Below are 13,964 nucleotides of genomic sequence, written 5' to 3' on the forward strand. Positions count from 1 at the left end.
TGAGTGAAGTAAACCAATCACAAAAGAACACACATGGTATTCACTCACTGATTATTGGATATTAGCCCAGAACCTTGAAATGCCCAAGATGCAACTCACAGGCCACATGAAGCTCATAAAGAAGGAAGACCAAGTGGGAGGTGACTCGGTCCTTCTTTGAAGGAGCAACAAAATACTCAAGGGAGCAAATATGGAGACAAAGTGAGGGACAGAAAGTGAAGGAGGGGCCGTCTGAAGACCATTCCACCTGAGTATCCACCCCATATGCAGTCACCAAAGATAGATGCTGATGTGTAAGTCAGGAAGTACATGCTGATAAGAGCCTGATATGGATGTCTCTTCAGAGGTCTTCAAGAGTCTGACATATTCAGAGGCAGATGCTCACTCTAGCCATTGAACTGATCATGAGGTTCTCAATGGAGGAGTTAGAGGAAGGCCATTGCAGCTGAAAGGGTTTGTGACCCCATGAGGAGAGCAACAATACCAACCAACCACAGCTCCCAGGGTCTAAACCACCAGCCTGGGAGCACTTAGGGAGGGATCCAGGGCTTCAGCTGAATAAGTTAGAGTGGAGGGCCCTGCTGGGCATAGGTAGAAAAAGAGATCCTTGACCTCATGAAGGCTGGACACCCCAGGGGGTGGGAATTTTGATAGTGGGGAGGTGGGAGTGGGGGGGTAGGTAGGGGTTACATCCACAGAGAAGAAGGAGGAGGTGTCAGAGTGTAGGGGGGTTCCTGGGTAGGGGGATGGGGTAAGGGGACAACATATGAAATGTAAATAAAACATCCAATAAAAAAAAAAAGAAAAGAAAACTCCATCTGTCTTGCTGGATATAAACCCAAATAATAAAACCTGAATGTGTAAAGAAAAAAAAAAAGAATATGCATATACTCTGTTTCTTTGTTCTTAGCTTCTCTTTGACAAAATCCAGGAGAATATTTTTATATATAATGCCAAAAAGACCTGAAAGTCAACATCTGAATTGTAGTTTTTCTTACTCAGTGAGTGTAGTAGAGGATCTGGTATGAGATTGTCTCTTGCTTTCTATTTATTTGTGTAAGCCATGCCGTGCCCTTGAGTGTGAACTTGACTTAATTCACATCAAATAAAGAGAATAGTACTATTGCATAGGAATGTCACTCCTGGCAGTGCTTGTGTTGTTGCCTGTATGCAGAAAGGTCTCAAATCATCAAATTTAAGTAAACTTTAGTTTCCCTACATATGATCAGTATTCTATTCAGACCTTTAAAAAGGAATGAGCTCTGTAACAAGCCATAGTATTTCTGGCCAAACCCAGTGAAAACCTGAATTTTGACAATACCCAAGTAAATTTCAAAGTTCATTACCTTCCATTTTTTCCTCAAAGAAATCACAGGGAGATTTTAAGTTCATAAGTATAAAAAAAATAGATGTGGAAGTGGTTGATTTAAAGCTATCAATAATAAATACTTCTGAAGAGAGAACTCATGATATATGCTTATTAGTAAACCTCAGATAATAGATACAAAGATAACAGAAACAGAGCCAATCGTTTATAGAAACTTAATGTAAATAACTTAGTTATGGCCTCAATACTGTCTGCTAGTAGCTCTACATTCTTTCAATGTCAGAAACTTGCTTAGTAAGAAAAGAATATAGAAAACTAATCCCCTGTCATCAGTTGTCATCACAGGCTAGAGGGCATGTATATTTTTTGCTGTGGATCTTGATGACTTTATTGTTCTGAGTAGTCAAAACAAACATTGGGCACTGTTTTAAGAGAAAGTCACCTCAGTAATTCTAATGAAATCAGGACAGGAGTGTACATTATCTCCATTTAGATCTCTGAATTCAGAGATCAATTTATAGTTCCTGAAATTCACGTCCTCCAACCTGGCCTTAGATTCTACCTCATTTCAATTCCATAATGCAGAGACAATTATTGCAACAAATTTAAACAATTGAATTGGTTCTTGTTTGCAAAAGTAGTTTTAAGCCTTTTATTATTCAAAATATAATGTTTATTATGATATTCTGGGGTTAGGTTTTAGTTTTATAGACTGAATATAGTTAAGGAGGACAAGGCTTCATAAATCCAAATGAAAACCCAAAGAGACCCAAAGGTGATTATTTCAGCTAATATTTTTGCAAAGTTAAAAGTTATGGGAATTTTTTCTTTTAAAATGATATTAACTAAATGTGGACAGTTTTGAGTGTTTCTGATTCATATCCCCTCTCTAAGAGCTCTCTCTCTCTCTCTCTCTCTCTCTCTCTCTCTCTCTCTCTCTCTTCCCACCTCTCTCTCTCTCTCTCTCTCTCTCTCTCTCTCTCTCTCTCTCTTTCTCTGTCTGTCTCTCCTCCATCTTGTCTCTTCTATATGCTCTCATACTCATTTTAACTGCTGTGTTTGAGTGGAATGATTTGGTACTACAACATGAGTAAATCATTTTATTCAGTCTGTTGAGCATAATGTATAAATACCTGAGTAAATCCTGTGTCAAACTGGAAGACTTATTGTCTCTTGTTGTCTCCTTTAGATTGAAGTTGTTCCACTGAGTGGGATGACAGAAGCCCAAAATACCAGGAGAGTAAGAATTTCCAAGGTTAGAGATGCTCCTATAATGCACAAGGCACAAGGCTCTTATCCAGGGTTATTTCGGGAACAACACCCACTGGGGAAAAGAGAATATTTTGTTCTGAGCTGCTTGCAGGTCTTCCATTTTTCCTAAGTGCTGACTTTTGCTGGGATAGGCTCCTTATAGATGCAGCTATCTGGAGACATCCATGTATTTGTAAGAAGGTAACACAATATCCATCCTCCCATTAGGAACTCACATAAACTGAATGATTCAATAATTTGGATATGGGTGAAATCATTTGTTTGGTTTGTAATTAGTGCTTTATCTGGGTTGAATGTCTCCCCTGGAATATATCACAATACATACTTTTACAAATTTTGTTTGGTAATGACAAACTAATTGTGCAAAATCGTTTTCATGGTAGGTGGATTATACTCTATCTACTTATGAAGCTATCAAATTTTGAAATGTGCTGGGGGCCAGTCCCAGCATTGCGAGTGAAATCTTCTTCTCTTCTTCTTGGTTCTTCTTGAGGCAGTCAAGGGGGAAGAGAATTGAAAAGGGGTAAGACTTTGGTCTTAGAGATTCAGGATGAGACTTTGGTCTAATGAGATATTTAGGGTTGCTGTATAATATAATTTTACATATCTTATGCTAGAAAAGTTTACTTACTATGCTACTGTATCTGACCTGCCTTCTGGTATCCTCTGAGGCCAGAAACTGCAGTTTCTGACACTTTGTACTTCAGTCCCAAAACAGAAAAGGATTAAGTAAATAGCCTTTGTACTCTCTCAGCAGGAACTAGCTTTTGCCTGCTAGCCTTAGGTCTCAGGAAGAAAAAACTCTTAGAGCAGTTATTATAGAGTTTATTTCTAAGTGTAAAAAGTTTCCTATGAAAGCTATCTAAGGGAAAAGTGGAAAGGTCCTGAGTGGAGAAAAGGAAAAAATTGTAATAAGAGAAAAGTTCTCAGGGAAAGAAATCTAGGCGGGGAAAAGGAAAGGAGGGAAAAATGACTAACTACAACTACTACTATGACTACTCTCTTTGCCTTTCTCTTCAGTACTTATGCATCTTGCAGAGTACATGGTCACATGTTACAAAGTTCAACACAAGTTCACACCAAAAATCAAACCATAAATTGAAATAGATGTTTACAACAGAGAATGTTTACATGCACATCAATTAGGAATAATAATCTGGCTTAACATCCATCACCTGTCTAGCTCCACGGGTTCACTGAAGGTTTAAAACTATAACTAAGCAATTAGTGAAGTTTTGTATAGATCAACCCAGGAAATATTTTCTCTTCTGTCCTAGTACCTATCATAAATCGTGAGTTCCCTTTTAGTGACCTTTGGTTACTTGTTTTATGACCTCTTGGAATGTGCTCTGCTTAGGAGAAAGTCTGGTTACTATCTAAGAACAATTAGCTGATGACATTTGGAAGACTGGCAAGAGTTCTCATTGTAGTTTTCACTATCAGAAAGGGACCTAATAGCAGTCCCATTATAAAAGAGCTTAATAATCATTGATAATAATTTTAGGAATTCTTATAGGATCATCATAAAGACTTAGGAAGTCATTTATTTGTCTATATAGCATCACTACAAGACAGTACATCTTCGTGGCTCTGCAGAGGTCTGTTCTAAAGGGTTGTGCTATTGCTTAGTGATTGTTACATATGTTTAATAATAATAATAATGATGATAATAATAATAATAGGAAAAGCATATTAATTGCAGGAATCTTTCCTGAAATGAGTCTCTTACAGCCTTGCTAAATAAATAATCACATATCACAGATTATATAATAATCCAAAGCAAGCCATTTCAGGATGATTACCTGCTAATTATTAGCTTGTCCCATTATGGCTTCTGACAGAAGTGCAAAATTTTGTTCACCTTCATATTCACATCTTTATGTAAATTCAATATTCTTTGACAATTAAAATTCTTCCATTCATTACATAATTATTCTTTTATCATTTTTTTATTTTATTGTCTAGAGTATAAAAATGATCACCACTAATCCATGATAAACTACTAAATGAGGTAAAGGGAAAACATACATTATATGTTAAAATATGTATTCTATTTAATTTGTAGTAAATTTTAATTTGCTCTAACAGAACAATCTCCACTAGAGTTACTTCCTATAATTTCTGGATGCCATGAAATATTCCTCTACTTAAAAGATCTCTACAAGTTACAATTTGTAAAGATCTTTTAACATATTTTAGAAAGCCAAGAAGATAATTTTATCACAGAATGGAGAGTCTGATCCTGAACTCTGTCTGTAATTCCCTCATGCCATTATGTTTACTGGTGTCAGGAAATAGACACGTTATAACATATGAAAGTAAGAATCATATAGAATCTTATAGCTCAATAAAATAATCTTATAAATTATACTTTATAATTCCGTTTCACCTTCATATTGTCAGAAGTTTCACTTATTGTTGAGCATTAATCTAAAATTTTAAATAAGGATACAGACATTAATTGAAGATATCATACAGAAATAATTACTGTTACATACTTATTATTGTTTAGGTTTATGCTTGTTCTTTCTAAGTATCCTTAAGTGAAATGGAGGTCACTGTCCAGCAAAGCTGGCCTTGAAATGTAGTTTCTCATTATCTCTGCTTTTCAAGGGTTGGGATACAGGCATGTGCTGTCACATCTGATAGATACTAAAGAATTTTCAAGACTCTTACTCTGTTTACTTGACCAAACAAAATTTTATTAGTATGTTTTGTGTGATTTGTGTGGGAATAATATTATTCCTTAAGTTGTAAACCTGGATAAGAAGCCTTAAAATTTTAGGATATTAATACAAAATCTTATGAAAGAAAACATGCCAAATAGAAGAATATAACTCTCCTTGGAACTTCTTGTAAGAGATGTTAAGTTTCTTCATTACAGAGGTTCTGTTTCTCATTAAAATATGGTCAGATGGTACAATGGATAGATATTAACTATGAATATTGTTTAATGAAAGTGTTTATTTTGTCAGACTATGAAAATGTATATTATAATTTGATGCAGACAGTTTTAATAATAAAATTAAGACTGAGCAAAGAATTCGTCTCCATAAAATAGAGAATCATATTATATTAAAGATTTCACTCCATAAAACACTGAGTATTTCACCAACTTCTACTGTCTATGTATCATATTGTACAATTATTTCACCTTATTTCATGAATTAATTCAATTTTATAGGTTTTAAATTTTAATGTACAGTAAATATTAGGAAAAAGTACATATAAGAAGAACTTCTTTTGATTGTATTTATGTCAGCATATAAGAGATTACAAATGATATTATGGAACTCAATCAAAAATAATATTTCAAATTAATATATTAAAAGTATCATAAACTTTTATTTGTTATAATTGCCCCTTAAATTAAATAGATTATACTTTCTTGCTTAAATTAACATACACTGCACATAGGAATATAAATTACATTGTCTTAATAATTATTAAAGGATTTTAGAATGGTTGATAATGAAACTAATACAGTAAGTGATTTCACAAGATATTATTGAAAATCAATTAAAATAATATTTCAAATTAATATATTAAAAGTATCATAAACTTTTACTTCTTATAATTATGTCTTAAAATATAATAGATTGTACTTTGTTGCTTAAATTAACATGCATTGCATATACAAATATAAATTACATTGTCTTAATAATGATGAGAGTTTTTTTTAGGTAAGTTTTAGTGTTTATTTAAAAATTAATTAGTATTAAAAAAACACAAGAGCAGCTAAATGTCAAATGACAGTATTTTTGCCATATTATGTTTATACAAAAGTTAGTAGAAAAACAAATAATGAAACAACCCAAACTGAAGAATGGTGGCTCCCCTTTTAACCCTGTGTTTCTCAAAGACTGGAGGGTCAGATCATTAAGACAAATATTTACATAAGCTACTAGCAATTGTAATCAGAGTGTCAGATAACTTCGCATGCCATGACTAAGGAGGGATTCTAGAAGTCCAGGTGCTTCTTGCCTCCGGCCATCATGCTAGAGCCTGCGCCCAGCAGTTTGGCGGATGCTGCCAAATCCTGTTTGCTTGAACGGCCCATTGTGTCTGACAAGTCTGGAAGCAAATGCAGTCGCTCAATGGTGAACAGCTTCCTTTTTAACTTAAAAGCTAAGTCTTTGACATCCGATTCATCACAAGTCAAGTTATTAAGCCGAGAAATCTTCCGTATATGGATCAAACCATGATAATCCTTATACAATAGGTTGGTCTGTTTCTCTGAACCAATAAAATTTTCCAGACCAACTACTTTATCTGACACATTTCTCACACGAGTAGTAATTGATTTATTCTGGACAAGATGTGCTGGCATCGTGATAATGCAGGCTGACAGTAAGGATCTTAGAAGGCCACGGAGAATGTAGAGGAACTTGGTAAGCCTGTGACTGTTGTCACAATTTTCTTTACAGCAAATGCCATCTGCCCACAATGGTGAGCCAAGGTTCTGAATTCCTATTCTTAAAATGTTTTTAAGAAATGTTTTTCCTGGGGATTAGCTCCATCAAATCCTTCAGTATAAATGCTGTTCTGAATAAACTGAAGCAGCCTCATGTAGCCACAAGACAAAAAACAGGATTCTTCTTTAAGACCTGGAGGTACGTGTTCTGGAAGGAAGAATCCATGCCATTTTGAACTCTCTAGTAGCTTCTGAGGAATCCTTTTTGATACATCATAATAGCGACCAATTCGTGACGATGAGACCGGTCCAACCTCCATCTTGGGTTGTAACTTGTACCGCCAGGCTATCTTCGTGTTAACATCAGGCTCTGGGGTTTTACCACTATGTACATCCTCAAGCTCCTTTTTACCATTATCATCAAGTAGTGGTGCAGGGAGTTCCTGTAAAATGTTGGTGGGACTTTCTTTGGCGGATGCAATCAACAGAGTATGTCCATTCTTCTGCCAGGAAATACTTGAAGAGCAAAGGCGAATAGGTGTTATATTTATCCTCTTCAATCAGAAGAAGTGTTCCAACAGCTAATCCTCCACCTAAGAGCTGGTCCAGGGCTGGGAGCCCGGTTGACACCAGCAGTTGTCCATTCAATGGAAAGCAGCCGAGGGCCCCCTTTGGGGCCCCCAGAGGCCTTGCCCCTCCTCTGGAAGCTAGAGGTGCTGCTCTGGCCCGCTTCGGAAGCCACAGACCTGGAGCTGAGGGTACTCGCGCCGCAGGTGTCTGCCGCCACCATCTTGAAGCTCCTAATGTGACCCAATTGGAACTCTATGAGAGTATTTTAGAATGGTTGATAATGAAACTAATAAAACACATACATAACTCAAACACAGGAAACTCATGGCTCCAAAGAATTGGCAAAAATAATTTCAAATTGAGATCTGTACTTAGTAAACTACCTTTATTCCCACTCATTTACAATTCTATATTATACCACACATTTCTTCTACAAAGTTTTAGTCACACATTTTATATTATATGATTTCAATTATTTGCTTTTATTACAGTTTTTATGAATATTATAACATAGTATAGTCCATAAATCAAAATCTTTGTGATTGTTGCTTTATAGAAAATTTGTCAAATTTTGATATATTTCTGTCTTAGTGGGTAACAGTGAGGTCATTTTTGATATGTATATTATGAAATAACCTTGTACATAACAGCTAAATTAGTAATAGCTTTAATCAGTGATAATTGCAAACAAAAATCAAATTAATGCAGTCAAAGTCAAAGAATATTTAAAATGTAAAAATAAAAAATATAAAAGACTTTGTATTGGTTAACCTTCATTTAGAATATACAACATAATCTATAGTGTTTTAGAGATCTAAAGTTTCTACATAGTTTGGCCTGAATTTCAGGCACCACAATACAGAGAGACAGGCCTGTCTCAGTTTCATGTCTCCCAGAATCAAGACACATGAATGGAATGAAGGAAAAGCTATATATACAACATGACAAAATATAATGAAAATATTTTTCTTCAGTAATTCATGGTTCCAAATTTGCATTAAGACAGACAGAATTAAAACAGAGTATAGTAGGAAAAATACAATCACACTTTGCAAGGCTTTGAAGTGGGCCATGGTTCTGGCATCTCTGCTTCCCTGAACATGCTGCTTCATATTCTTGTGATGTGTCCACAGGGAGGAGATGAGCAGGAGTAAAGTTGATAGGGACAAAACAAAGGGGACAGACAGGAAAATAATGTGAATTTTTAACACGTGCTTATGACATTTTTGATAATAATGAGAACTAAAGCTGCAAGATTTGTTTCTTTGATATTCATTTATACATATGTTAATTTCTAAGTTCATTAGTGTAACATTTAAAATCAAGAGGACCAGCGATACTAGCAGAGTGACTAAAACTACCTTTTCAACTCTCCGCTTTAGATAAAGAAAAAGAGAGTTAGAAAAATTGGATATCTTGAGAAAATAAAGTACACTGAGGCATGTAGCAAGCCAGATGCTAAAATGGTTGGCTATAAACCAAATATTCCTAATGACTTGTATTATCCTTGAAGTTGTAGTTAAACCTGAATATGAAAAAAAGATGACTAAGTTTATAAACAATAAACAGAGATGAGATATTCTGGACATTGCCAAAGCAATGAGGATTTGATTAACTAATGACATTTTCTTTCTCTTAACCCAGTCCATACAGTGCACCAAGGCCATGAACCCATTTCCTATAATTCCAATTATTAATTCCATGAATAAAATGATTGCAAGTATACTCTTGGAAAAAACAAATATTGTTTTCAAAAGATGCTGCATTTTATATATTGGTTATACAGATTTGCTCACAAATCCATTTGAAATACAATTTTTAAAGTTGCTATTTAAACAATTTTTTACAATTTCTGAGTTGATTCTTATAACTTGTTTTTTTTTCTAAACTCTTTCCTACACATTAACAGATGAGGAAACATATGAGTGTCATAGTGATGGAGCCTGAATCTCTTTCCATGAAAGTGTGTCTCCTCACATAGTTCAGGAGTGCAAGACCAGAACTTCTTTGCTCACACACAGCTCTTGTATTTTCTAGACAATGATAAAAGAAAGGTAGGAAACTCACATGCTTGCATGAAAAATTAAACATGTTATTTTCATAAATTTCCTATATTTGCATCAATGTATGTATTTTGTTATGACTGTGTACTGGGCAAACCACTTTTAGAAATTCTTAAATATATAAAATAAACAACAAAATATTAACAAATATTATTTTTTCTTAGGAAAAAGCTTTATAAGTACAGGAAATTTCAGAGACTTTGTCATATGAGGTCCTTAACTCTCATGTCATGATGTTTCACAATGTCATGAGGGCCTTTATAGTTTCAATTTTAAGTAGTAAATATAAGGTTGCCTTCTTATGTCACTTGCATGAATTCATACATACAATGCTCACATATACGTACATATTTATTGAGATTCAAAATATTTTAAAATTTTTCTATAATGCATCCGTATTGGTCAATATTTATTGTACATTTAGATCACGCTTAGTATTGTATAAGTTTGTCAGTTCATACTTTTGTTATGCTTTACATGTTACCTGGTGCATTAAGTCTTCGCTTTCCATGAGTTTAAGATGGAAAACTTCTGTGCTGTGACCAGTCAAGATGAGGATTAGCTAATCCACAAAGCAAGACACCTCTTTATTCCTGCTGTCTCCTTTGATTGTTAGAACAGCTTCTTCTTAGCAAGATACACCATCTGACTGTACTGGACTCCAATCAACTGCATCCAGTGTCTTCATTGTAAATGTAATTCATTGTCACCAAAAGTGATGAAAGGTGTCATATATTCTAGGAAAGACGAAGAATGAGATATTTGATACACTGATAATTCAGTATATAAAGAGCGATACAGGACTTAATGAACTAAATTTAGGAATGGTTGCCAAATGAAGTGTAGTTGGCAACAAATGACATGAAGTGATTTAGAATTTTTGATAATAGTACTTTCAGTCCCTGAAGGAATAATGAGCAAAGAAAGTAAACAATTTGAAGATACAAAATCATCCATCATTTGTGTGGTAAGAGCTATTCATGTAGCTAACATGTTGACAATGGGCTGCTATGGCACATATCAAGGAAACTTTATGTATAGAACAATAAACATACCTCCAGTGTGGAGGCATGATGTTCCTTGTCGCTTGCTTCCTTCCAGGTAGCAAAATGATCTCAAGTATGAAGAGAAACAATTGAAACAGGACAAGGGGTGGAGCTTAGTGGAAAAGGAACTTATAGTGAGTCTTCATGGGCTTTCAGGAAAGCCTCAGGACTTGGATTTCAGGCAAGAATTATACTCACATGCACAGAGCACTTCCTGATAACTTTAATTCTGACTTGGAATCATTGTAGTTTCCTCCTGAACAACAGCAGATCCTGGGGACAGAGTCTTTCTAGAGAAGCTGAGAATGGCACACAGGATTATTCAACATTTCATCTACACGATAAAATTAAAAGTCCACTTGAATTCAAAATCTAGAATACAGTGCAATGGAAATGATACACTCTACTGTTTCTCAGTTATCTGTCACTATGCCAGAAGTTTTTCTTCTTTTTAAATTATTTTATTGGATATTTTATTTACATTTCAGATATAATCCCCTATCCTCATTCACCCCCTGACCCAGGGACAGACAATTCTATCACCTCTCCTCCTGCTTCTATGAGGATAGGCCCCCACTCACCCTCCCACTCCCACCTCCCCACTTGCAATTTCCCTCACATTGGGACCTCCAGACTTCACTGGACCAAGGAGAACTTTGTTTAAATGTGAGTGTCTCAGAGTAAAGTACCCTCACCTATTCAAAAGCCAGTGTTAATATATCTGTTTGATTTATAATTAATTGTATATTATTTTAATTTTTATTCTTGACCACTTGATCAAATGATTACAAAAAATTCAAATATTCACCGAAAGTATAATCAACTTTGATTTTATTTTCCATGCCAAAATAATATTCCAGTAATAATTTGATGTATATATATATTAATCAATATTTATTTCATGAAATTAAAAGGGTCTCTGATAAGCTAAGCGCATTGAAACAGGGTTAGGATAACCGAATCACCTGGAAAGAAAACCCTTCAACTTGTTGAGTTGTAGGCCCTGCAGGCACTCAAAGTCCCAGGTATAAGGACCCATGCTAGGGTGAGATTTTAGTTATGATTCTGTCTTTTGAGTTACTTATGTTCCTATGAAGAACCCTTCACACATATTTCCATTAGTAACACCAATAAAACTCATTAGGACCCCAAGTTAAACTTTTGCAATTTGATATGTAATCAGTTCCAAATAGGAGAAAGCAGGTACTTGTTCACTTCTCTAAAAGAGTATTTTCACATCACAGTATTTAAATCCAATCTAATATTGGTTGTTTATTCCCAAAAATTCATGGCAACATACTAAAGAATTGTTAGGATTAAGGAAAAATATTGACACAAGGTTTTATAGATATGAAAATGGGTGGATCTGGGAAGACTTGAGGTAGAGGGGTACAATTTATCAAAATATAGAATATGAAAATCTCAAAACTAATAAAATAATTTTAAAACATGGTACATCAGTGATAGCAGTTTACATAGACACATCTCAGATGATCACGATCCTCCCCAAAATTTTAATCTTTCTATTGTAATCTAGGTACTGGGTTTCCAAATTTTACTAGCTGACATGATAAACCCAAAAACTATGCATGGGTTTGCAAAAAGAAATGCACCAGTAAAATTAAAGATAATATTCTTCTTCTGCATGCTAGTAAATGAGATTATTAGCTTCGAGTGAAACCTTAACCTTGGAAGATGAAGAAAGCAAATCATGGAATACCTGAATAGGGGCAAGTTTGTTCTCTTTGAGGTATAATAAGCCTGAATTGAAATCACTGTATGTCACGGTGCTGTCCTTTTTTGTTTGTGGTTAGTCCAATAAATAAGGAAAAGAACTTTAACACTACTAGTAACCAAACAGTGATAGAATTTCATGTTAGAGAGTGGAACTCAGTTACATGAGCATGATAGGTAACATCTTTCAAACAAGAACCTCATGCACTCTGTTTCTTTGTTTCTTAGAATCTATTTGACAAAATCCAGGGCATAATTTCATATATAATGCCATAATAGACCTGAACGTCAACATCTGAATGGTAATTTTTCTCACTCGGTGGGTGTAGTAGAGGATTGGGAATGAGATTGCCTCTAGTTTTCCATTCATTTGCGTAGGCTATGCCATGCCCTTGAGTGTGAGCTTGACTTAGTTCACATCTAATAAAGAGAATAGAACTATTGCATAGGGATATCACTCCTTGCTGTGCTTGCTCATTTTATTAGCTTCCTCTAGGTGGTAATATCTTGAATTTATATAAATTTCTGTTTCTCTAAATATGATCAGTTTTCTACTGAGACCCTTTGAAGAGGGATATGCTATGTGACAAGGCATAGGTTCTCTTGCTAAAACCTAATGAAGATCTCAAGCCTGACATTGAGCAAGTGAACTTCAATGTTGGTTAGCTTCCACATTTGCCACAAAGTAATCACAAGGAGATTTCAATCATATATATATATGTAGTTTTATCTAATTAAGCTTTACACAAATCTTGTTACTTAAAGCTACGCTGTGGGAAGTGGTTTGTTTTAAAGACATAAATAATAAATACTTCAGAAGAGAGAGCTCATGATGTATCCTTATCAATAAATATTAAATAATACAAAAATAATAGAAACAAAACAAATCCTTTTTATTTTATAAACTTTATGTATTATTTTAGTAATGGCCTTGATGCTTTCTACAAGAGGCTCTGCATTTGAACAATGCCAGAAACATGTTTAGTAAGAAAAGAATATAGGTAAACTCATCCCCACAGGCTAGAGGGCAACCTTATATATAATTCTTACAGTGGATCTCGATGACTTTGTTGTTCTAAGGAAGTCAAAACAAACTTTGGACAGCTGACTTAAGAAAAAGCCACTTCAGTAATTCTCATGAGCACAGGACAAGAGGGTAAAATATCCCCATGTAGCTATGTAAAATCAGAGATAAAACCGGCTGCCTGAAATTGGCTGAACTAGTCTGCTCTTTCAGCTCCCTTTATCCTCTAGTTAAAAAACAAACAAACAATAAATCTGTAGAACCATGGAGCAGTGGTGGCACAGACCTTTAACTCCAGCGTCTTATACAGTGACTTCTAAGAAAGCCAAGGAGATACTGAGAAACCCTGGCAAAATAACAACAAAAACAAGAACAACAGCAACATCAAAATAAAAACTTGCTTCTCATATAACAAAGAAATGATCTCTCTTATGTTATGTATCTACTTTATTTACATTGCAAATCTATTCAAATCATACTAGCTTTGCAGTAATAACTACAAGCAGTAATGATT

At 34.8% G+C, this 13,964-nt stretch overlaps 1 protein-coding gene and 1 pseudogene across 1 annotated transcript; both read right to left on the reverse strand.

Annotated features, from left to right (window-relative positions):
• Positions 1–6,560: 6,560 nt before the first annotated feature.
• On the reverse strand, positions 6,561–7,803 carry LOC114632322 (annotated as a pseudogene).
• Positions 7,804–8,367: 564 nt separating this feature from the next.
• LOC114632326 (taste receptor type 2 member 117-like) lies at positions 8,368–9,349 on the reverse strand. Its single transcript, XM_028780862.1, has one exon. The coding sequence runs from the start codon at positions 9,347–9,349 to the stop codon at positions 8,390–8,392; it is 960 nt and encodes a 319-aa protein (XP_028636695.1). The 3' UTR covers positions 8,368–8,389.
• Between the last annotated feature and the right edge of the window lie 4,615 nt (positions 9,350–13,964).

The sequence above is a fragment of the Grammomys surdaster genome, unplaced genomic scaffold (genome assembly GCF_004785775.1).
Source record: "Grammomys surdaster isolate TR1022 unplaced genomic scaffold, NIH_TR_1.0 373, whole genome shotgun sequence".
Lineage (NCBI taxonomy): Eukaryota > Metazoa > Chordata > Mammalia > Rodentia > Muridae > Grammomys > Grammomys surdaster.

What these genes read in the sequence shown, in the direction of transcription:
- LOC114632326 (XM_028780862.1), bottom strand. Translation starts at nt 9,349, where the DNA reads ATGCAGCATCTTTTGAAAACAATATTTGTTTTTTCCAAGAGTATACTT.